The sequence below is a fragment of the Trichosurus vulpecula genome, chromosome 2, assembly GCF_011100635.1.
Source record: "Trichosurus vulpecula isolate mTriVul1 chromosome 2, mTriVul1.pri, whole genome shotgun sequence".
In the NCBI taxonomy this organism is placed as follows: domain Eukaryota; kingdom Metazoa; phylum Chordata; class Mammalia; order Diprotodontia; family Phalangeridae; genus Trichosurus; species Trichosurus vulpecula.
In genome coordinates this window covers 56230101-56255129 of record NC_050574.1, presented here as the reverse complement: position 1 = coordinate 56255129, position 25029 = coordinate 56230101, and the positions used below count along the sequence as shown (strand labels likewise).

The 25029-nt window shown below is 49.9% G+C and overlaps 1 protein-coding gene across 2 annotated transcripts in view; it reads right to left on the bottom strand.

Moving 5' to 3' along the window:
* Positions 1 to 343: 343 nt before the first annotated feature.
* EPHA8 (EPH receptor A8) overlaps positions 344 to 25029 on the bottom strand; it is a 48425-nt gene continuing 23739 nt past the window's right edge. The window contains exons 3-17 of one of the 2 annotated variants that reach the window (XM_036744966.1): positions 23585 to 24248; positions 14998 to 15153; positions 14031 to 14366; positions 13182 to 13306; positions 12912 to 13074; positions 10517 to 10613; positions 8135 to 8202; positions 7024 to 7188; positions 5610 to 5795; positions 5070 to 5131; positions 3706 to 3915; positions 3078 to 3227; positions 2096 to 2286; positions 1550 to 1714; positions 344 to 458 (exon numbers count right to left, since the gene is read on the bottom strand). In XM_036744966.1, coding sequence (XP_036600861.1) covers positions 344 to 458; positions 1550 to 1714; positions 2096 to 2286; positions 3078 to 3227; positions 3706 to 3915; positions 5070 to 5131; positions 5610 to 5795; positions 7024 to 7188; positions 8135 to 8202; positions 10517 to 10613; positions 12912 to 13074; positions 13182 to 13306; positions 14031 to 14366; positions 14998 to 15153; positions 23585 to 24248 — 2853 coding nt within the window. The remainder of the gene's footprint in view (positions 459 to 1549; positions 1715 to 2095; positions 2287 to 3077; positions 3228 to 3705; positions 3916 to 5069; positions 5132 to 5609; positions 5796 to 7023; positions 7189 to 8134; positions 8203 to 10516; positions 10614 to 12911; positions 13075 to 13181; positions 13307 to 14030; positions 14367 to 14997; positions 15154 to 23584; positions 24249 to 25029) is intronic. The other variant, XM_036744967.1, reaches the window with a different exon arrangement.

Sequence of the window (25029 nt, the reverse complement as noted above, 5' to 3'; positions counted from 1 at the left end):
ATGGTGAGCAGACACATCAAGGATAGGTGAGGGGCTTTCAGGAGGCTGAGGGCAGTGGCATGTCCATCCTGAGAGCCAGGGAGCTTCTAGCCAAGACCTTGCTTGGCTCCCAACCCCTGTGCCCCCATGACCCAGCCCAGGGGGGCAAGTCTGATGGTCAGAAGGAAGCATGGAGGAAGGGATGGGGGATGGGGAGGGTGGCCTCCACCTCCCTTCTGTCCTGGGCTGGGTCCTAGGCCTTCTTTCCACGGAGCCAGCTCCAGTTTGCCCTTGCAGACCCCCCTTCCCTCCCTGGTAGGCCTTGCTTTGGGCTCCCTCTTAGTCCCCACAAGCAAACAGCAGGTCAGAGGGGCCTCCGAGGCCCATTGGGGCTGGTCAGCTGGGAGCGCATGGCCTGGATGCTGCTGACAATCTTCTTCTGGTGTCCTGTGAGGGTGATGCCCAGGCCACGAACATCCCTGACAAGGCAAAAGAACTCTGGTCAAGGCCACAGACCTTCTCTCCCAAGGCAAGAGAGTATGGATGGTGAGCCATGAGCCCTTTGCCAGGAAAGGGGAATATTTTTTCAGCAGCAGAAATGGACTGCATTGGGACCACCACACTCTCTGAACTGGTTCTAATAATCCATTATTATGGCATGATGTCCTACTGCTGTCCTCTTCCCATCTCTACCTTCCCCTTTCCCTGCCCCAACTCCCTCCAGTTCAAAAGATAAGTGATTCTTAACCTTTCTCTGTGTCGTGGACATTGCCTTTGGTGGTGAGTCTGGCAAAGTCTATGTACTTCTCAAAATAATGTTTTTAAATGCATAAAATAATGCATGGAATTATGAAGAAAACAAATCATATTGAAATAGTTGTCAAAATATATATAAAAAACAAATAAATTCAGAGATCTCAGGTTAAGAACCCCTGTTCTAAAACTAGGAGGAATCTCAGAAATCACTGACTCCAACTGTCTTATTTTATGAATGAGAAAACTCAGACCCAGACAAACTAAGTGAAAAGCACCTTATTCCATGATCCAGTGGCACTGGTCTCCAAGCTTCTCCTCCCATGAGACACCTACACCCCATTTCTCCTTCTTGCATCTTTACCCGCTGCTCCCCCAAGCCTGGGATGCTCTTCCTCTTCCTCTGCCTTCCTCCAAGTCCTGGCTAAAATCCCACCTTCTGCAGGAAGCCCTTTTTGATCTCCCTTCATTCTAGTGCCTTCCCTCTGAGAACATCTCCAAAACATCCAGTTTGTACGTTTTTATTTGTACGTTGTCTCCCCCATTATTAGACTGTAAGCTCCTCGAGGGCAAGACTGTCTTTTGCCCTTTTTTGTATCCCCAGTACTCAGCATGGTGCCAGCATTGGCACTGTTGGCATTTAATAATTACTTCCTGCCTTGACGACTCGACCATAGCTAGTCATTTGCAAAGGAGTAATTGATTTAAAGGCAGAATTTCGGACTCTCAGGTTTGGCATTTTTTTTTCCCACTGTATCATCCTGTCTCCTTCCATATCCCTGCCCCTTGGGCTGGGCCCGCCCTGGTTTGTACTCACTGGACATTCATGCGCAGGACCATGCCCAGAGATGAGTAGCCACCTGCTGCAAAATGCTCCCGGTACCGACCCATCCTGATGGAGTCCAACCAGTCTCCCACGGTGACGCCACCACCACCACCTCGAAGGTCAAAGCAGCTCCGGGCAAAAGCTGGGGCTGGGCACCTGAGGACAGAGGAAGGCCTGGTGAGCAGACATTGCCCGGGCCAGGACCTGGTGCCCTCCAAGAATCAGTCCTGGGGGAATTTGACCCTGGGTGGGGCCCAAAGCTGCAGGCTTCCCTAGTCTCTGGCTGAGGCCAGTCACTGGTTCCTTTGCTCAGCAGTGATCCAAGGGGATTCCTGAGTGGGATCATCGTGATGAGAGGTGGAAGGATCTTAGAGAAGCTTAGAGAACCCAACCCCTTCATTTTAGAGATGAGAGACCTGAGAACCCACAGAGGGGAATAGATAATAGATGAGCTGGGATTCGAACCCAGGTCTTTGGACTCCAAATCCAGGGGTCTTTCCACCACACCATGTGGCATCAGTAGGGCAGGGCCGGTACCTGTTCACTGTGGCAGTGACCCTGAGAGTCTCGGGGTCGCGGATGAGTGAGTCGAGGATGCTGACGATCTGGGGGAAGCGTGGCCTCTGGGTCCGCTCCTTCTGCCAACAGTCCTGCATGAGCTGGTGGAGGGCTGTGGGACAGCCCATGGGGGCAGGGAGGCGGTACCCTTCCTCCACTGAGCTAATGACCTGAGGGGCAGGAAGGTACCAGGATGCGACTTCATTCTGGCATTTGTCCCTCTCCATCCCACTTACTTCCTCCAGCCCCTACACGGCCTTCCCCTCTCCCTCTGGCCTGGCTGTATCTTTTACCAGCTCTCACTCTGCCTGCCTCCCTAATTGACCTCACCACTAAGGCCTCTTTTATCCTGATTCCCCACCAGGCTTCCCACCCTCAAGAACCTTTCATCCACGAGCCTTCCCAACCAAGCTCTCCTTAACTTCTCTGGCCCTCAGCTGGCCTCTCTCCTACGTAACCTCTTCCTGGGCTGGCTCCCTTGCTAGCTTCTCCAGCCAGCTAGAGAATATCTATTTCAATCATACTCATTTTAGTTTTCATTTTCAGAGGCAATCGGGGGCTAAGTGACTCGCCCAGGGCACAATGCGTTCTGAGCGATTTGATGCAGACTCTCTAGCCGGGGGTCTGGCCGGTGCACTGGCCGCCAAACCGGACTTGGGAATGAGAGGGCCTCGCTTGGAATCCTGACTCTGTTTCTAAAGCTCTGGGTGATCTTGGGCAAATCATTTAGCTTCTGGGCTTCATTTTCCTCCTCTGGAAAATGAGCAGGTTGGATAAAAACCCACATTTGAAATCCCTTCCGTCTCCGTCTTGTGAATCCATGTTGTTTCCATGATTCCACACCTCACCCCCAATCCTTCTCTTTGCCCTCCCCCACCTTGTCCCACCCCCAATCCCTCTTTCCCCTGGCTCCCTGACCTTCCACATTCATCCTCATCCCCGTCCCAGGCTGGATACTTACATCACGGTTCGTCATGTTCCAGTATGGCCGCTCCCCGTAGGCCAGCACCTCCCACATCACCACCCCAAAACTCCACACGTCACTGGCGGAGGAGAACTTGCGGAAAGCAATGGCTTCGGGAGCTGTCCAGCGGATGGGAATCTTCCCGCCCTGAGACAGGAAGAGGCAAGAGATGGGGTAGTAGTGGGAGGCTCCCTCACACAGATCAACCCTAAGCTGAGCACCCAAGGAATGGGAAAGAAGGTGTGGGAGAGCGTCTGAGGCTGGCTAGGGATCAGCGTGAAGTCAGAGCATGTCTAAGCTGGCAAATACTATAGATCATCCAGTCCAGAGGAGGAAACTGAGGCCCACAGAGGGATAATGACTTGTCCAAGGTCATACACTCAGTACACGGAAGACTTTGAACCTAGATCTTTTCATTCCAAGGTCAAGGTTCTTTCCATTACCCGGGAAGCCAAGGACAGGGTTAGGAGGGGAACCCCAGAGCACCCCAAGTGCTGTGAACTTTCTACTATCATGGGTTAGGGAGGGGGGAAGACAGAAAGTAGTTAAGTCTGTCAGTCTGGAAGGTGCTCCGATCTTGTGGGAGGAGAAAGCCCTGAGCCACTGAGAGGCACTGTCTGCCTACCGTGGTGGTGTAGGCGGCATCAGGGTCGTCTTCCAGGACACGAGAGAGGCCAAAGTCAGACACCTTGCACACTAGCTGGCTGTTGACCAGGACATTGCGGGCAGCCAGATCTCGATGGACATAACCTAGGTCAGAGAGGTAGCGCATGCCAGCGCCCACCCCTCGCAGCATGCCCACCAGCTGCACGATGGTGAACTGCCCGTCATGGGTCTGAGGGGGAGAGAGAGGCCTGGCAGCCTTAGGCTGGCTTTAGCCAAGGGCTCCCATTGCCTGGCCCAGGGTACCAGCTAATTTGGTCCTTCCCCCCTCCCTCCCTCCTTCTCTTCCCCTCCTCTCTTCCTTCCCTCCCTCCCTCCCTCCATATCTCCTTTTTCCTCCTGTCTTCCCTTTATTTCCTCCTTCTATGTCACCTTCCCTCCCACCTTCTCTTCTCCTTCCCTTCCTCCCTCCCTCCCTTCCTCTCTTTTTCATCTTTTCTTCCCTTTTTTCCTCCTTCTATCTCACCCTCCCTCCCACCTTCTCTTCCTCCCCTTTCTTTCCCTTCCCTCTTTCCCTCCCTCTTCCTGTCCTTCCTCTCTCCCTTTTCTTTCTCCTTTTCTTCTCAGCTTCTGGACAAATGCCCTGAATATTGCCTGTGTACATGCACTTCTCAGCTTTGGCCAGAGGTGTCAGAGAGATCCCATGGGGCAGGAGGGCATTTCTCCTAATGTGGGTAGGTGGGAGCTAGCCTCATCAGCCTGCCTCTAAGATTCCCACCCATCCCCTGCCCTTTGGAATGAGAGGATCCCACAGTCAGTGTGGGAAGTGAGCCCCAAATGGACAGAGAAGGGGCCACTGACTGTTGGGGCAGAGTGAAACACTAGGCTACGGAACCTGGGAGCTGGAGGAGACAGCCCCATTCCCTTCTTAAGCAGATGAGGAGAAAAGATCACATCCACAGTTTGTAATCTGTAGAGACATTCCCAAATCCAGGTCTTCTGGGTTCCATGCCAACCACATTAACTCCTATTGTCTCATCACCAAATCCACAATGAAGAACTGAAGGCACATGAGTGATTGGTCTAACCTGTTCACTTTATAGATAGGGAAGCGGTCACAGAGAGGGGATGTGGCTTGCTCAGGCTAAGGCTAGTGAGTCAGGCCAAGAACCCAGGTGTCCTGATCCCCAGCCACTACTGCACCCACCCACCTTCCTCTTAGGTCTAGCTAGATCAGAGGGCCCAGAGCCAGAGGGCCCCTGGGTATAGGGACATCCTTATCTCCTCCAAGCCTCTGGGGAATTCTACTTTCCCCCAGGTCTCTGAGTCTCTGAGCAGGAGAGAGGGCCAATGGATAGAGGCAGGGAATGGGGGGTGGTCACATACCCTCAGGAAAGAATCCAGGGAGCCGTTCTCCATGTATTCAGTCACAATCATTGCCAGGCGGCCTGGGCAGGGAGGTCAGAAAGGGACAGCTCTCTTGAGGGGGTCCTATCTCCCCATCTCGCTCACTCCAGGTTCCCCCACATCCCACAAGTCCTTTGGGGTCCCTAGCCATGGCTGAGGGCTCTGAAGAAGGCAAAAGTTCCAGGCAGGAAGTATCCAAGGGAAATCAACCTTAAGGCCCTCTTCTCAGAGCTAACTTCCAACAGCGTGGATGGAAGAAGCCATTTGGTATTCAATCTAGGGAGGCCCATAGAGCCACCAAGGAGCCCAGCAAAACTGGGCCAGCTCAGTCAACACAGAGCTGGGCAGGGACAAAGCTAGGCCAAGACACTGACCCTTCTCTTGGACTTTTGAATTATTTTCCCTTAAGCAGTTAGTAGGGGAATGAGTTTCTCTTGGGGGTGGGGAGCAGTGGTGGTGGTGGTGGTGTAGACCCAAGGAGGGTGAGGATGGGTATTTGGGAACGCCCAGGGTACTCACCTCGGGTGACAACACCCTCAAGATGGATGATGTTGGGGTGGTCAAACTGACCCATGATGGATGCCTCACTGAGGAAGTCTCGTCGTTGGCGCTCTGAGGACCCTGCCTTCAGGGCCTTGATAGCCACTGGCATCTCTCGCTGCCCTGGCATCCGCAGGCGTCCATAGCATACCTCCCCAGACTCACCTGAGGGTGCCAGTGAGGCAGTGAGTTCTTCACCCCTCCTCTGGCCTCTGCTGTTCCCCAATCCCTATTAATGTCCCTCACCCAATGTTGTGTAGGAAAGCTCACTTCACAAAGAAGTGAGAAGTAGAGGAAAGAAAGATGGTGATTCCAGTGGGGAGCTCTGCATTGCCTACAAGCAGGTTTGTTGTTGGTTCAGTCATTTTGGTAGTGTCCAACTCTCTGTAACCCCATTCGGAGTTTTCTTGGCAAAGATACTGGAGTGGTTTGCCATTTCCTTATCTAGCTCATTTTACAGATGAGGAAACTGAGGCAAACAGGTGAAGTGACTTGCCCAAGGCCTCACAACTAGTAAGTGTCTGAGGCTGGGATTTGAACTCAGGAAGATGAGTCTTTCTGACTCCAAGCCCAATGCTCTATCCACTGTGCCACCTAGGCTGAGAGATAGCAAATGGTGGTGGATCATGGAGATTGGCCTTGGTTTAAAGAAAACTGAGCTTGCTAAAGCATTTGAAGAGTGGACAATAATCGTTCTGTAGTCTAGTATGCGAAGGGCAGTGCTTAATGGAGAGAGGTGAAGAGTCTGGAAGACCACTTCTTCGGTCTCCTGTCCTTAGTTATGGCGACTGGGAGGAGCTCTGGTATTGGAGGTGGCAGGGCCATTCCTGGTGCTGCTAACGAGTCCGTGCACACATAGGACTATAGTCTGACAGACTGAGAATGGGAAGAAGGTACATTAGAGACCATCTAATCTAACCTTCTCCTTTCACAGATGAGGAAAGTGAGGTGTAGACAGATTGAAGTGACTTGGTCACACATTTGCTAAGGATCAGGTCGGATTGAAGCCCAGGTCCCCTGCCTCCTGAGCAAGGGCTCTTTCCACCATGCATATGGTGTGTGCCAAACATAGAGGAAGCAAGCCATGGTGCCTGGAAGATCAGACCCAGCCTAAGCATGCTGGTCTCCATTGGATTAGAGGAATATTGCATTTTAGATCTGCTGAGGACCTTAGTCCAACCTCCTTGTTTTTCACAAATGAGGAAACAGAGGCCCACATTGAGGCCTGCCCAAAGTCAGTGCGCTATTTCCAAGCCATGCTGGCCAGCCTAAAATGGCTCACCTGAATCGTGGCTGCTGTGCCCACTAGAGGAGGGTACACGTGCTCACACCCCTTCACCCTCCCCAGCCAGTACTCCCATATGCCCCAGCCCCACTCCCCTCAGGTTCTCACCAGAACCAATGATCTTCTCAATATGGATTCTGGAGGCCTCAATCTCACGACTGAAGCTACGTCGGGCTCGCCCAGGTTCTTCATAGGTGTGAGGGTCCGAATAGAACTGGGGCTCAGGGATCTTCCCGGGGGGATGGTTCAGGGGAAGGAAGACTGGGGGAGGAGCTAGAGAAAGGGAGCAGGAAGATGCCTCTTAGATGTCCTGGGAGGATCCCTCCCTTGGTGGGGCCCTTCACAGCCTCCTCATTCCTTAGTGGGACTGGACCCCTCCCCATAATTCTCCTCTTGAGGGACCTCCCCACATAGAAGGCCTATGAGATCTTAAGAGTGTCTCTGTGGAGTCAGGCAATCTACCAGGGGCCATAGATTCTCTAGAGCTGACCTCAGAGGTCATCTAGTGTAACCCATAGCCGAATAGGAAATTTTTTCCACAACATTTGACATGGAGACCTCCAATGACATGGAGCTCACTACCTGAAAACCGTTCCTGAAAGCCAACAGCTCCCAACATTAGAAAGTTAATTATTTTCCCCTTATATTAGGCCAGTATTTGCATCTCTGTAACTTCCACACACCACTCCTAGTTTTGTCCTCCGGGCCTAAGTCAAATAGATCTGATTCCTTTTCCCCACGACATCTCTTCAAACACTAAATGAACTCTCATGCCTCTCACTCAAGTTTTCTCTTATCCATATGAAGCAAGGCCTCCCAGGAGTGCTTGGGGCTTAGCCTATAGACTTTTGGGGTCTCTAGAGAGTCCTGAGGTTCCTAGGGGATCCTGAGTGTCCTCTTTAGTATCTGAGGGCCCTGTTTTCTCTTTATAAGATACAAAGAGCTGGTCTCAAATGTCTTGGGGTCTGTATCAGGTCATGGGCATCTCTGCAGGGTCTGGTGTTCTCCCTACAGAAATCAAAAGACACAGAAGAAGCTCTTGGGATGGGGGCGGGTGGGTGGTCCTTGGTTTTGGAAGTTTCTCTAGGGGATTCTTTCCTCCCCTGCTCTGATGTCCTCCTCCAGGATCAGTTATGGGAGGGGGAATTGGGACCTTAGCCCTTATTCCTTACCTCCTTACCCATCCCCCATCCCTATTTCTGAGGTCCCTCACACTTACCCTGCCCATTCTGATAGTGCATCTTCTCCTCATCAGAGTCCTGGAAGGCCTTGCTGTAGCCACAGTGCCTGGGAGAAAAGGGTCTCGTTGATCCTTAGCCAGCCTTGGCCTCCTAGTTCCTTCCATCCCTTCCTATGCCTTCCCCACCAATGCCATTGTCCTAGATGAAAATCTAGGATGTCTGCCACAAGCCACCCAATAGCCTCACTCCCACCTGGAATGGGATGCTAGACTTGGACATGGGATAGCCTTTTGGAAGGCTTCCTTGCTGCTCCTATCACCTGTGCTCCAGCCACCAGCATTTTCTTCCTCTAAATCTCTTCTTTCAAACACAGAACTCCCCTTCAATTTCCTCAGTAGGTTCTTTGAAATCTTCCTTCCTTTGTCTCTCTCTCTCTCTGTCTCTTTGTCTCTCTCTGTCTCTCTCTGTCTGTCTGTCTGTCTCTCTGACTCTCTCTCTCTGTTTCTCTCTGTTTGTCTGTGTTTGTCTCTCTGTCTCTTTCTGTCTCTCTCTCTCCTCTCCCCCTCTCTCTCCCTTGTTTCTCTAGATCAAGAAAAATTCAAAGATCAAGCAAAAATTCTCCACCAAGACCTCCAAGCCTTGAAGAGGATTATTTTTCCTTGACTGTCATTCTTCTCTCCATCAAACCTATGCCCCCTTGCTTCACTATGCCTCATTGAAGTATCTGCTCCAGATCTCCTCTGACTAAACCTGACTCTTGCTAAGTGTGGTGGAGTAGAAGATGGTCTGGACTGGGGGGTCAGGAGACCTGGGATATAGTCCTGGCTCTGCCCTTAACAAGCTGTAGGATCTCGAGATGCTCCCCTCTCCTCTTGGGCTCTTTCATTCCCCACCTGCAGAATTAAGAGGTTGAACTAAATGGTCTCTTAAACTGAGTGACATTCTGTGGTCCCCTCCAACTCCAAAGTTTAATGTTCTAACATTATGCAGTAAGGTCCATTTCATTCCATTCTAGTGTCTAGCATTGTTCTGATAATCTATGTTCTAACATTCTATGTCCTAAAATGCTATGCTCCAAGATTTCTCCCAGTTCTAACATTTTATGTTCTAACAATACATTCTAAGATCCATTTCAGCTGACATTCTGTTCTATGGTCCATCATGGCTCTGACAGTCCATGCTCTAATATGTCATGTTCTAAAACTCCTCCTAGTTTTGACATTAAATGTTCTAATAATTTGTTCTAAGATTCATTTTAGCTGATATTCCTCTCCAAGGTCTGTCTTATATGCTAAGGTTCTTTTCATTTCTGACATTCTATGTTTGAAGTCTCAATTATGACGTCTAGGCCATAAGGGAACTCATGGCTCTGATATTCTGGGTTCTAAGGTCCCTTTGAGCACTAACATGCTGTGTCCTAAGGCTCCGCCCAGCTCTGACATCCTGTATTCTAGGGGCCCTTCCAGCTCTGACATCCTGTGTTCTAAGGGCCCTCCCAGCTCTGACATACTGTGCTCTAAGGGCCCTTCCAGCTCTGACATCCTGTGTTCTATGGGCCCTCCCAGCTCTGACATCCTGTGTTCTAGGGGCCCTTCCAGCTCTGACATTCTGTGTTCTAAGGGCCCTCCCAGCTCTGACATCCTGTGTTCTAAGGGCCCTCCCAGCTCTGACATCCTGTGTTCTAAGGGCCCTCCCAGCTCTGACATCCTGTGTTCTAAGGGCCCTCCCAGCTCTGACATCCTGTGTTCTAAGGGTCCTCCCAGCTCTGACATCCTGTGCTCTAAGGGCCCTTCCAGCTCTGACATTCTGTGTTCTAAGGGTCCTCCCAGCTCTGCCCTTCTGTGTTCTGAGGTCTCTCCCTGTTCTAAAATTCTAGAATTTGAAGCTTAACCGTAAGCATCTAGGTGGCACTGGATAGAGTGCTGGACCTGGAGTCAGGAAGGCCTGCCCAGGTTCAAACCCTGGGGAAGTCACTTAACCTGTGTGCCTCAGTTTTCTCACCTGTCGAATGGGAACCATAAGTGCAGTTACCTCCCAGGGCTGTCATGATAATCAAAGGGGACAATGTTTTATAAAGTGCTTCACATGCCATAAAGCCGGATAGAAAGGCTGGCTATTGTCATCGCTACCTAAAGATGAAGCTCCATCCCTTCAGCATTGCTTTGCCAATGTCTGCCTCTATGGCTAGGGCTGTATTTTCAGGCTGAGCCTGGGAGATGAGGGGGTAGGGAGAGAAGGGGGAAGGGACGAGGGTAGATGGGAAGAGAGGAAGCTGGTGAAAGGAAACCCTGTGGACTGCAACACAAACACATAGGGAGCCGTCGGAGAGCTGGAAAGTGGAGTCTCCCAGCCCATGAAGGCCTGGTATGGAAGGGAGGTGGAGGGGGAGGGGGCAGGAGAAGATCAGAGGCCCTCCCTACCTCTTCTTGCAGATAAGCAGCAGCAAAAGGATGACCAGACCGGTGATGAGCGTCAAGCAGATCCAGACGATGGTCCTGGTGTCATAGCGGAGCCCTGCTGCAGGAGGCAGGAGGCACCATGAGTTCTGGGGAAGGTGGCTGACCCAGTTGAGGTGGGCAGAGACAAAGGAGGAGAGAAAACCCCCTCTGCCTAGCCTGGGCCAGATGTGGGGGCAACCTCGTCTTCCCCTCCTGCCTCCATGGGGCAACCCAGACTTGAACATTTCATGCAAATCAATCAGGAATCGATCAATAAACACTGATTAAGTGCCTACTGTGTGCCAGGCACTGTGCTGAGCACAGAGGATATGATAAGAGGCAAAAAGTCCCTGCCCCAAAGGAGCTAACAATCTGTCTCCCCAATGTCTTGTTAGTAGGCCTCTCTCAACATCCCTGTACCCCAAATTATTTGGAACTTATTTTCTTTATATAATGATAATAGCCAACATTTCTAGAGTGCTTTAAGCCTTACAAAGCACTTCACATATTATCTCATTTAATCCTTATGATAACCCTGAGAGGTTGGCCTGTTATTACTCTCTTTTTACAGATGAAGAAACTAAGGCAAATCAAGGTTAAGTGACATTCCCTGGGTCACACAGCTGGTAAGTAGCTGCTGCAGGATCTGAAGCCAGCTCCTCCTGACTCCAAGGCCAGGGCTCTATCCATGGGACCACCTAGATACATGCCTGTACTTCATACTGATCTCTGTATTTGAAGAATGCGTGCTAATGGAGAGCAATCATGTTTCACTTTGTCTTTTTTATTCCTAAAGCCTAGCACAGCATCTGGTATGTAGCAGGTACTTAATGAATGCTTATTGAATTAATGGATGGATTCAGTTCCTCATCCAGGGTCCATTGACAGGGGTGGAAAGTGAGAGTGGCACCAGGCATTGATGACAAGGAGGAGGTGACCTGGGTTCTAGGCCTGGCACTGCATGACCTTAGGCAAGTCATTTTCCTACCCTGGGCTTCGGCGTTCTCATCTAGCAAATGGAGCCAGAAATCCCTGCTCTGATTTCTTCCTGGCATTGCTGTGAGGATGTGGGTAAAGAGGCCTGACAAGGATTTCTCCTGCACCTCTCCCTGACTTTTCTCAGGCCTGACTTTCTGGAATAAAGTCTTGCATTTCCATGCAGGGCACATCTCTCTGCCGTAGTGTCCTCTGAAATGAGCAGCTTATGTGGACGGCCTCTAATGTCCTCTCCTGATCCAATATGCTGTGCTTTACAAGCTCTCTAAAGGCTCTCCCAGCTCTGACATCCTGTGTTCTAAGGCCCTCCCAGCTCTGACATCCTGTGTTCTAAGGGCCCTCCCAGCTCTGACATCCTGTGTTCTAAGGGCCCTCCCAGCTCTGACGTCCTGTGTTCTAAAGGCCCTTCCAGCTCTGACATCTTGTGTTCTAAGGGTTCTCCCAGCTCCGACATCTTGTGTTCTAAGGGCCCTCCCAGCTCTGACATTCAGTGTTCTAAGGGTTCTCCCAGCTCCGACATCTTGTTTTCTAAGGGCCCTCCCAGCTCCGACATTCAGTGTTCTAAGGGCCCTCCCAGCTCTGACATTCAGTGTTCTAAGGGCCCTCCCAGCTCTGACTTTCTGTGTTCTAAGGGCCCTCCCAGACATCCTGTGTTCTAAGGGCTCTCCCAGCTCTGACATTCTGTGTTTTAAGGGCCCTCCCAGCTCTGATGTCCTGTGTTCGAAAGGCCCTCCCAGTTCTGACATCCTATGTCCTAAGGGCCCTCTCAGCTCTGACATACTGTATTCTAAAGCCCTCCCAGCTCTGATATCCTATGTTCTAAGGTCCCTCTTAGCTATGACATTCTGTGTTCTAAGGGCCCTCCCAGCTCTGACATTCTATGGTTTATGGCTCTTTCCAGCTCTAACATTCTCTATTCTTCATTCTATGTTCTAAGGTCCCTCTCAGTTGTAACTGTCCATCTGGCATAATGGATAGAGGGTAAGATTCAAAATCAGAAAGTCCTGAGTTCAAATCCTGCCTCAGATACTTAATATCTGGGAGAGCCTGGGCAAGTCATTTAACTTCTCTTGGCCTCAGTTTCCCCATCTTTAAATTGATATAATGGCACTAACCTTATAGGGTTGTTGTATATCAAATATATATAGACTATCTAGGAAAAGTTCCACATTACGAGTGAGCAATTGTCCTTTACATTTCATGTTCCAGGCTTCCTTCTACTGCAAACATTCCCTGGTCCCTTCTTGCTCCATCGTGTCCCCTCTAACTCTGAAATTTTATGTTTTAGGTTCCCGTCTCAGTCCCAAGTGGGCACATGACTGTGACTCAGAGGGGCTTCTGCCCTTCTGTGGCCTCTCGATCCCTCCCACCTTACACTCACTTGGTTTTCCAGTCTCCACTTCCATGGCTGGGCTAAAGCGGCCACAGCCTGCTGAAGTGCGGGCTCGCACCTGGAACACGTAGTGGGTGCCAGGCTTCAGCCCAGAGACAGTTGCCCTGGTGGTTGTGGCCTTGAGGGTGGAGTAACTTTGCATCTCCTTGTCCTGGGACATTGGAGGGAGAAAGGAGCTCAGGAGATTGGCCCTGCCATCTCCCTCCATGCCCGAGCCTGCCACTCTCTGTCCCTCTGTCCCAGCCCCACTGCCTTCACCTTCTCGTAGTACTTAATTTCGTACTCCAGGATGATTCCATTAGGCTGGGCTGGTTCTTGCCAGAGCAGTGTGACGCTGGTCTGCCCGGCTCGCTCCTGGCGGATGGCCACCACTTGGGACGGGGCTAGAAAGGCCAAAGCCATGGGGCATTAGAAAGTCACTTGACTTTCCCTCCCCTTTCTGGAGTCCTCTTTTATGCCTGTGCAAAGATCTCCTCCCCACCCCCCACCCCAACGAGTTGTAATCCTAGCTCTGGAGTGTGAACTTGGGTCAGCTATTTTTGTCTGGGTCTCAATATCCTTACCTGTGAGTCTGTAGGGGATGACATGGAAAGTCTTAAGGATCCCAGTTTATAATCTAAGGTCTTCTTACAGGTCTAATGTTCTATGTTCTAAGGCTCCTCCCAGCTAGGACATTCTATGTTCTAAAGCCTTTCCTAGCTCCAACGTTCTACGTTCTAAAGCCTTTCCCAGCTCTGACATTCTGTGATCTAAGATCCCTCCCAGCTCAGACATTCTATGCTCTAAGTTCCCTCCCAGCTTTGACGTCCTATGTTCTAATGGACTTCCCAGCTTCGACATTCTATGTTCTAAGGTCCCCTCCAACTTTCATAATTATAATTTAAGGTCTCTTCTAGGTCCATGGCTATGTTTCTCTGTCAGTGCTACTTCAATTCTCTTACCCTTCCTCTTGTAAAACCTGGGTGTGCTTATCTAGGCCAAGTGACCAAATGCCCCAAGGCCACCCACCAAGCTGCCTCCTCAGAGGAGCCCTTTGTTGTTTACTTGTTATGGAGCCCACCCTAACTCTCAAACTCCCCGGGGATGGGGCCCGTATGCTCCTCCTACCTGCCTGGTTTGTGGTGATGTTGACAGAGGTCACTCTTCGGGGCTCCAGACTGAGGTCAGACACACCGTTGACGGCCTCGATCCAGAAGGTGTAGTTCATGTGGGCGAGCAGGTTGGCTACCGTCAGGGTCGTCTGCACCAGGTTCATCTGCTGGGGCACAAAGCGGGTGCCACTGCCGCAGGTCTCACAGTGGCCCTGGTCCCAGGAGCAGCGGCGGCAGATGGCGTTGTAAGTGATGTCACTGCGGCCTCCCTTGTCCAGGGGAGGGTCCCACTCCAGGGTCACAGAGGTCCCATTCACACTGGAGATCAGGTTCACGGGGGCAGAGGGAGGCCCTAGGGAGTAGAGAGACCCAGCCCCAGGCCCCAGCTATAGTTCTGGTTGTGGCTTGGTTTATATAGTGGATTTGGGTATGTTCATCTGGTTCTGTCTCAGACTTCTCCAGTACCTAGAGAGCTCACTGAGGGCATGGACTATGTCTCCCTTAGCAGACTGGAGAACCTAAGTGCAGAGACTGTATCTCTTCTATAATGTCTAACCTAGCTTCCTTCTCTTCCTCTGCCCAAAGAGAGTAGTATTCCCAAAGCTTATGTCCTGTGAAATTGTCATTACAGGCCACTGTAATGTGGCCCTTGGACTAAGTGAGAAGATCCCAGAGGCCTGGCACACACCCACAAGACTTTCTGTCATATCCTACTTATTTATATCACATTCCCTCACTAGACTGTAAGGAACACGAGGGCAAATGACCATGTATTATTCAAACTTTGTATCTCCCTTTCATGACCATAATGGTACTCTGCATATAGTAGGCACTTAATAAATGTCTATTAACTGAAGGTTGAATGACCAAGAGAATGGGTCTGGACGGGTTGGTTATCAAGGCTGGCAAATAGGAGGAAAGAGGTCTCGGGTGCCCTGGGTAGGCTGGCCTCACCTTCCACCCCAAGTGGAAGGGGTACTCACGAGTACAGGCTGCAGATGGAGGGTCGAGGGCCGCCCGGTAATAGCTGAGGTCACAGTGGCAGGTCTGGGCTGCAGATGTAGATGCATGGCTGTGTGAGGGGCACCTAGCACACAGCTGGTCCCCTGGAGCTGACTTGTAAGTCCCTAGTTCACAGGCTGCAGAGGGAAAAAGCGATGATGACAGAGTGAGCTGTCTTGTCTTATGCCACAGAAAAGCCTTCTTGGCATATGGACATCCAGAGTGATCCTACCAGAATGACTAACCTTGCTGACACTGTCTGAATGGGAATCTTCTCCTCCCAGGAGTTCACAGTATTATAAAGCAGAATGTTAGAGCTATAAGGGACATTTGGAACACAGAATGTTCAGAGGTGGGGGTGGGGGGGAAGACATTTGAATGTAGTGTTAGACCTGGGAGGGTTCTCAGAACACAGAATGTCAAAACTGAAAATGGTGTTAGAACAGAGACTGTTTACACACTGACGTAATGAAGGATAGAATATTGCTAAACCAAAAGAAAGAATATGGTATAAGATGAATGCAGAGAAGTATGAGAAGACTTATATGAACAGAGGCAAAGTGAAGTCAGCAGAACCAGGAAAACAATAGACATAAACAAAGGATCAGCGAGCATCTATTAAATGCCTGTCAAATGCTTGGTATCAGGGATACAAATACAAAGAACGTAACAATGCCTATTCTGAAGGAGCTTACACATTCAACAAAATCAAAACTGAATTCTACATAATTATAACAACCAAGTTTGACCTGAAAGAAGAGCTGTGAGAATATCCCTCTTTTTTAAGAGGAAATGACTATATATAGTTGACTTGACTGACATGTTGATGGGTTTGACTGAATTGTTTTTTTCTCTTTATTTTTTATTTTTGGTTATAGGGGATGACTCTCAAGGTGGGGGAGGGGGGAAATATTATATTTGGAAATGAAGATGATGTAAAAACAAAAAATCAATAAAATTATTTTTAAAGTACATAGAATGACCCTAGAACACATAATATTAGAGCTAAAATTCAATTTGATTAAAAAATTAAGCAATTGTGTGCTCTACGTAGGTGATATGAAGACAAGAAATTAATAGAGCCCCTCTTTTCAACGTCCCCATATTAATTCTACTAAGTGGATCCTGGGAAGGTAATCTAGTACCATTTCACAGAATGGGAAACAGAGGTCCATGAGGTGAAATACTAAGGCACATGGGTCATGTATAGCATCACCTTGGACCCCAACCCTGTCACCGCTTCCTTCAGGGAGGCCTCTAGATTCTGCAGCACCTCTATTAATGAAATGGTCTCTCCACTGGGCAGTGCAAGGAGACCTGGAGATTCTGGCCTCAACGCTGACAATTTGGACCATCGTCACTGAGTCATGTTCCCTCTTTGGGTCTCACTGAGGGTGTTATATTAGATAATTTCCAACTTCTCTTCCAGTCCTAAATATTGCGACCCACCAGCCCTTCACTAGCTTTCATAAAGAGAAGGACCAAGGACATGGCAGCAGCCCCCTCTGTGAGTGGAGGGTGTGAGTTCCGTGATGCAGCTGCAGGAAAGTCCCTAAGTCTGTACAATGAGGTCCTAAAGTTACTTCCCTAACTCCTCCAGGAAGACACATAGAGAGAGAAAATCGCAGACCCATTGGCCAGTCACCGAACTGTTTGACTAGAAGAGCTATGAAGTATGAATGCAGATTGAGGCACACTTCATGCTCGCCTTCCCCCCCCCCTTTTTTCTCTTTTTTGTTTTTGTTTTTGGGTTTTGTTTTTTTTTTTTTTGGTTCTGTTTCTTCTTTCTCATGATTCACTCCAATGGTCATAATTCTTCTCCATAACTTGACTAGTGTGTAAATTAATTCAATGCGAAGTTATATGTGGAAGTTATATGGGATTCCATGCCGTCTTGGGGGAGGGAGAGGGGGAGGGAGGGAAGAAAATCTGGAACTCAAAATTATGTAGAACTGAGTGTTGTAAACTAAAAATTAAAAAAAAGAAGTGGGCCACTGTAGTGGAAAACACACCAGAGAGCAAGGCAGAAGCCCTAGGTTTGAGCTCTTGCTGGGCCATGCTCCTGGCTGTGCAATCTTGGGTAAATGGCTTTCTCAGCCTCAGTTTTGTCATCGGTAAAATGGGCACAATCATAACTGTGCTGCCTATCTCACAGGGCCATCAGGAGGAAGAACACTGTGCAAACCTTAAACATGCTATAGAAATGTGTGCTATCATCTTAATTATTATTATTATTGACCTGGAGGGGCTCTCTCATGCTTGAGACTGGCATGGAGCCAGAAGAGAGAAGTCAGCTCCACTTAATATATATTTGTAAATTCCCTATACTGTCTGGAGGATTGTGCTAGGCCCTGGGGGTGGTACAAAGTTGAGAGGAGTCCCTGCCCTCGTGAAGCTTACAGTCCAGTAGAGTGCAAAATCTCTTACAGCCTCAGCCTCTTGGTTTAGCGGTCCTTGAGAAGAAGGTCCTGGCCTCACACCTTCAGTGTATCCTCGCAGAAGAGCAGAATCTCAGGAAGGGAAAAGCCCTCCGAGATCACCTAGCCCAAGCCATCCCTTCAGTAGAGTATCTCTGCAGTATCCCAGACCAGTGGCCATCCAGTTTTGCAGGAAACCCTCCAAGGAGAAGGGCCTGGTCAGCTCCCGAGGCAGCCCACAGACCTTTGGTTTAGGATTCATTGGAAGGACATTTTTCCTACCATCGAATCAAAACTTGCCTCTCTGTGACTTCTGCCTCTGGTGCTACGTCTGTCTTCTGTAGACAAGGCAAGGCTATTTTTTTTTCTTTTACAAGACAGCCCTTCAAATACTTGGGGCACCTTGGTGGCTCAGTGGATAAATTGCCGGGCCTGGAAAGTCAGGAAGACCTGAGTTCAAATCCAGCCTCAGACACTTACTACCTGTGTGACCCTGGGCAAGTCACTTCTCTCTGCTTGCCTCAGTTTCCTCATCTGTAAAATGAGTTGCCCAAGGAAATGGCAGATGACTCCAGCATCTTTGCCAAGAAAACCCCAAATGGAGTCACAAAGAGTTGGACATGATCAAAATGACTGGACGACAATAACCTTCAAATAGCTGCAGAAAATCTCGTGTCCCCCTGCTAAGTCTTCTCTGCCACAGGCTTGACATCCCTGGTTTCTTCCCATCATCTTTGAGTGTCATGGATTCAAGGTCTTTCAAGGCCCTGGTCACCCTCCTGTGGACACTAAAGCTTATCACCATCCTTCCTAAACCTGATCACAATTCTCCAGATGTTGTCTGACCAGGGAAGAGGGCAGCGAGCTCCTGCCCCCACTCCGCTTAGTTCGTCAAGTAGCCGACCGTCAGATGAGGTTTTCTTGGCTGCCCGTTCACACTGTTGGCTCATATGGAGTGTGTGGTCCACACAAAGACCCAGATCTTTTTCAGACAAAAGATTCCTTCTCCACATCCCCCTACCCCAAATTGGGCACATCATAGACATTTTAGTACATAGCTGCCAGACCATTAACACCCTCTCTTTATCATCCTCTGATTCATATTTGAGGTCTTTTCTCCCCAGCCAGATTGTAAGCTCCTTGAGGACAGGCGAGGAGGGAGCTGAGGTCCATGTAAGGGAAGTGACTTGTCCAGGTCAAACATCTAATTAGTAGCAGAGTCAGTACTAGATTCCAGGTCTTGAGGCAGTGCAGCTCAATGGGAAGGGCATTGGATTTTGAGTCAGAGAACCTAAGTTTAAATCCTGGTGTGAGACTTTGTGTCTCTGTTCCTCCTCTGTCAAATGAGGGAGTTGAACTCTACAGCCTTTGAGCACTAACTCTATCCTCCCATGATCCTGATATTCAAACTAGTGCTAGAAGTGTCCTTTGACCATCTCTGGGATATCGAGTCCAGAACTGGAGTGTTGCCTCGTGTCATCCACCTCATTCTTTTTCATAAAATTTTAGTAGGATCTTAACGAATGTAGGTTGATTTATTCCCCCAAATTCATGCTTGATGAAGGATTTGGACTGGATGGCTTTAAAGGTCCCTGCCACCAAGATCCTGTTTATGACATTCTCTGAGGTCACTCCTACCTCCGACATCCTGGGTTCTAAGGCCCTCCCAGCTTTGACATTCTGTGTTCTAAGGGCCCTCCCAGCTCTGACATTCTATGTTCTAAGGCCCTCCCAGCTCTGACATCCTGTGTTCTAAGGTTCCTCCCAGCTCTGACATTCTATGTTCTAAGGGCCTTCCCAGCTCTGACATCCTGGGTTCTAAGGGCCCTCCCAGCTCTGACATTCTGTGTTCTAAGGTCTCCCCGCCCCCACTTCTGACACTCTGTGTTCTAAGGGCCTCCCAGCTCTGACATTCTGTGTCCCTGGGCCTCTCCCAGCTCAAATATTTTACCATTGATTCAAAAGTTGGTATTTTTATACACCTGTCATGGAAACCTGGAAATTTCCCCCTTTGAATCCCAATAGTAAGGGATTATAACGTGCTCAGCTGATGCCCATATGGTTATAACATGTCAGGGCCAGATTAATCTGAGCAATGAAAATAAAATAATCTTTAATAACAATACTAATCGCCAGCCCTGGGGGATGTGAGAGATCTGGATGCTGAGGTCGGGGACTAATCGACAGAGACAGATGGTGTTGCTCTGGGCCAATGCCAGGCTGGCCCCATCTGAGGAAGGGATGGGCTGGGGAATACATGTGGGCCTTGGGGCCTTCTGGCAGAGGGCCAGCTGGGGGGCTTTGCCCAGCAGAGTGCACTCCCACCCCCACCCACCTGGCACGGAGCCATTTCCCATTCTCCCCCTATCCCCAGACCTGCTGGTCACACCAGCAGCTGCTTAGAGACCAGGCCCCCCTCTGTTCTCCTATTCAAACAGCTTTAGATTTGACAAATAAGGTGTCCGGCTGTGGACGGCCAAAGGAAATTAATTCTAAATCAGATTTTAAACACAGTCAGGAAGGCCAAAGAACTCGTCTTTCATTCCCTCTCCCCCCTCTCACCCTGCTCAGAAATGAGCCTTTGATATTTATAGAAAGATGATTAGGGCCATGGAGGGTGATTTATATCTTCCATCCAGGTGACAGGAGGGAAGGGAAGCCAGGCTCCAGGTTTGGGGACACTACTTGCTTACCTGGCACCTCTCCCAGCATTCTCCCCCTCCTAGAGTAGAGGAGGAGAGAGCCAGGGCAGGGAGAAGGGTGTGTCACTCCATCCCAGGACCAGCAGACTGGGAGGAAGGAGATTCAGGTACAACACCTTCCTCTGCTGTGTGAGCTCGGCCAGGGAGGTCAGGTCACCTAAGATCTCTGGGCCTCCATTGTAGAATAAGGAGGCTGGACTAAATAGAGGGCACTTCCAGCTCAAAGCCTATGCTCTTACTAGTTTGATTCATGCCCTTGGGTTGTCTGTTGAAGGCCTCTGGACTATGGCTGACCACAAAGCAGTTTCCAAAGTGGCTCTGGTTAAAAGCTGGTTCTGCACCTGTCATAGCACTCAAATGAATGAGCCAAGAGACACTAGCCTTGGGAAGGTGAGGCAGCCCAAGCTAGAACCCAAGGAAAGAGAAGACTGAGTCCAAGAGAAGGAAGGGATGTGGCCATGGTCACACCAGAAGTGAGTAGCAGAGCTGGGCTCTAAATGAAGCTGGACTCAGAGTTCTGGGTCTTTCCCTTTGCTGTCCTTCAGGGAGGCCAAGCTCAGGAGCAGGCGACTTGGGAAAATGGCTGTCAGCATAGGCCCAGGGGTGCGGGAAAGAGGACTCCCGGTGGTGGCCAGGTGGGGCCTTTTGGCTACTCCCTCCCCAGCTCCCCCACCCTCTTTTCTTTCTGTGCCTCTGCTCTAGGCGAAAGGTGGAGGGCAGCTGAAGGAGGCTTCCTCCAGGGGACTCGGGAAATGGAACAGGCTTCTGGCTGCTCAAACAGCGATAAGGGGTCTGGCGGGCTTGGGAGCTGACTTTCCCTGGGAGGCTCTGTGCTGTTTGCTCAGAACAGAGTTACTAAGGGGGGGGCAGGGCAGACAGGAGAGGGCAGCGAGGAGACTGGAGCGGAGCAGCAAGGAGACTGGGCAAGGAGACTGGGCAAGACTGCCCAGAGAAGGGCAAAGGCTAGCACCAGAAAATGGAGGGCTGGAGAAAGACTTCAGAGGTCTCCCCCATTGGGGAGAGAGAGAGGGGGGGGGGAGAGAGAGAGAGAGAGAGAGAGAGAGAGAGAGAGAGAGAGAGAGAGAGAGATATGGATGGAGGGAAGGAGGGAGAGAGAGGCGGGAGAGAGAGAGGGGAGAGAGAGAGAAAGAGAAGGAGAGAGGTGGATTGATACATAGACAGGTGGATCAATAGATAAATATAGAGATAGAGAGACAGAAGACAGACAGAAATTAGATAGATAATAGACATAGGTGGATAGAGAGATAAATATAGATAGATAGACAATAGTAGACATACAGATAAGTGGATAGATAAACAGATGGATAGATAGATAGATGGATGGACAGACAGATGGATGGATGGATGGACACACAGGTAGACAGAGAGACTGAAAGACAGACATAGATACAGTAGATAGATAAATAGATAGATAGATAGATAGATTGATAGATGGACGGACAGATGGATGGATGGATGGACACAGGTAGACAGAGAGACTGAAAGACAGACATAGATACAGTAGATAGATAAATAGATAGATGATAGACATAGGTAGATATAGGGTGAGGAAGAGGAAGAGGAGGAAGAGAAGAAGAAGAAGGAAAAAAAAGGAGGAGGAAGAGAAAACCATACAAGATACCTTTATGCAAAACCTGTAGTGGGGGAGAGGGGTTGGGAAGTTAAAAATGACCCAGCAATGGAGACCGAGGAGTGGTCATACAAGTAGGAGGAGAACCAGGAGAAAGCAATTTCATGGAAAACCAAGGAGGACTGAATATCCAGAGGGAGAGGTTTGGGAACAACGTCATATGCTACAGAGAGATCAAGGATGAGCACTGAGCAAAGGCCACTGGACTAAGCAATTTTGAGATCTCAGGTAACTATCTCTCTGCCTTCAAATTTCAATCACTGTTACGTGCCTCCATGTTCTTCTCTCCATTGGACTGTGAACTCCTTCATTGTAGGGTCTGTATAGAATACACCTCTGTATTCCCAGGGTCTAACACAGGGCTTTGCTCAAAGTAGGCACTAATTTAAACATTGGTTGAATCGAAACGAATTGAATTGAAGCCTATAGCATTGTGATCTGGAGCAGGCAGGCTGGGATCACCAGAGTATCTAAAGGGATCATCTGGCAACTCAGGATGTAGGGAATCCCACAGGGTTCTGGGTTTATTCCTTGACAGGGGCAATTCCATTGTACTCATCCACTCGGGGCTTCTTGTCTGTGTACCTCCCCCTGCCCTGCCCACAGAGCTGTGCAGTCACTTTTAGTGTGTTCTCTTCGGATGTATCACAGGCACACACAAACACACACACACACACACACACACACACACAGCCTATATTTACTTCACACACACACACACACACACACACACACACACACACACACACACACACCCAGCTGCTAGCTACTGCCCTGGCCATGGCACTTTCCTCACATTCTCTAGAGTCCTTAGTGGTGAGGGGACCTTGGCCTGTCCTGTTGCCCCTTCCCCAGTCAACTCAATTTTCCCAAGCAGTGGCAGGGGAGCTGGCTGCCACTTGGTTACCAAAAAGGGATACTGTCCTAGATGGAAAACTTGGGCATCCTGTAGATTGTAAGTTCCTTGAGAACAGGGACTGGTCCGCTGGTGTCTTTGTATCCATCACGCCTATCAGAGGGGTCTTGTACATGGGAGTTAATGCTGACTTTGCTGAGTTAGGGTTGGGGGGAGTCAGAGCAACTGCCGTAGTCCCTTCAGTGTGACCTCTGCCTTCAGGGGCCCAGCTCTCTGATTTCTTTCCCAAGGCTACTGTGGGACAAGGGCCATGTATACCTTAGGATAAGAGTGCCTTTCTCTACAAGGTGTCTTTGTATTTGATTTGTGTATGTCTTTATGAGAGGCAGTTTGGAGCAGGTGATGGTGGAAAAACAGAATGGGTAGAGAGCCACCCTCAAAGCGAAGAAGACCTGGGTTCAAATTCTACCTCTAACACCTACTGGTCATGTGACTTCGAGCAACTACCTCACGGCCGCTGAGACCATATATCCACTCGCCTTGAATTTTCTCACGTTGGAGTCCCCTAAATCAACGACATCACAGGAATGTCCCCTATGCCTTGTATATACCACCCATATACATCCGTGTGGTCTCCCCTATTGGAATATAAGCTCCTTGAGGACAGGGACAGTTCCATGTTTGGTTTCCTATCCCCAGTACCTAGCACGGGCCGGCACTTAGGAGGGGCTTAATAAATTCTTGAGGATTGATTATTTGGAAAGTGTCCTGGGTTTGGAATAGAAAGGATAGCTCTTTCAATACCTGTGTGACCCTTTGGCCAATTACTTCCCCTTTTCTGGGCCTCAGTTTCCTCCTCTGTAAAATGAGAATTAAAAGACAGCCTAAGGTCTCTTGTAGCTTGACTGATCCGCCACGGAACCGTGAAGCGCGGTCACTCACCCACGCAGGCGTCTTGGAGCTCCTCATAACCGGCGCTACACACGCACTTCCCAATGGGCACCAGCCACTCCCCCTCGGCGCTGCAGTACATCTTGGGTGTGTCCCGCTCCTCCGAGTGCCCGACGCACTCCCCCCGAACCTCCACCAGGGAGGAAGAGTCGGCTCCCGTCACTGCCTCCGAGAAGGCAGCCAGGTTGCGCACCATGGCGGGGCATTTCTTGTAGTAAACGCGCAGAGAGAGGATGGCAATGCAAGCTCCGATGTCCTGGAAGGCCAGGTAAAAGCCTCGCTTGCTCAGTGGCCCCACGCCGCGCACCTCCGTGTTGAGCTTGAGGCGCCGGACTCCCAGGTCGGCACCAGTGAAGCTCTCGTCCGCAGCAATGGTGTCGATTTTCACAAACTGACTCTCCTGGGTGCTGGTGCCCAGGTCTCGGTCAGATTCCAGGTAGTAAAGGTTGAAGGTCTCCTTGCACGTCCCCAGCACCCCTGGCATGCTGTTACAATCTCTCAGGGTGAACTTGATCTCGGCATATACCCGGCGGGCACCATCCCGCGGTACCCAGCTTGTCCGAAGCCAGTTATTCTGGTTGGGGCTCATGACGTTGCACACCTGGTACGTGTGGATGGGGCTAAAGAATTCGTCCACTTCATTGATAGAATCCCACTGTAGGGAGAGGACCAAGAAAGGATTGATTAGGGACCAACCCAGGGGGAGATGTGGGGCAATACTCAGTCTGACAGCCAGAACTCTGGGGCACTCACTATGTTCAGGCTTTTGTACAACAGAAGGCAATTCAACACAACAGGTATTGATTACACCGCCTTCTGTGTCTGGCCTTCGGCTCAGTGCTGGGAGAGGCACAAAGAATAAGAAACTTGTCCCTGGCCTCAAGTAGCTGACAGTTTAGTAGGGGAAAGGAGAGCTGGGGATGTAGCCAAATAATTATAAGAAAGAATGTGACAGATGCTTTAGAGAAGTGTTAGATAATGTTTCTGATTCTTTCCGCCTCTGATACGTTCTGTTCTAAGAGCCCCACCCCCCCACCAGCTCTGACATCCTGTGTTCTAAGGGCCCTCCCAGCTCTGACATCCTGAGTTCTGAGGGCCCTCCCAGCTCTGACATCCTGTGTTCCGAGGGCCCTCCCAGCTCTGACATCCTGTGTTCCGAGGGCCCTCCCAGCTCTGATATCCTGTGTTCTGAGGGCCCTCCCAGCTCTGACATCCTGTGTTCTAAGGGCCTTCCCGGCTATACCATTCTCTGTTCAGCTCCCGTTCTCTAAGGCTCCTTAACCCTCTATCTTGAGGCTTTTACGGAGGAGCCATTTTTGAATTTCCAGGTTGCATGAACAAGGCTGCTTCACCAACTAAGCTCTTTCAGGATCCTGAATTCAATATTCTTGGCCTCTGAATGGAATTGAAATGATGCTGATGTGAACAATCAGCAT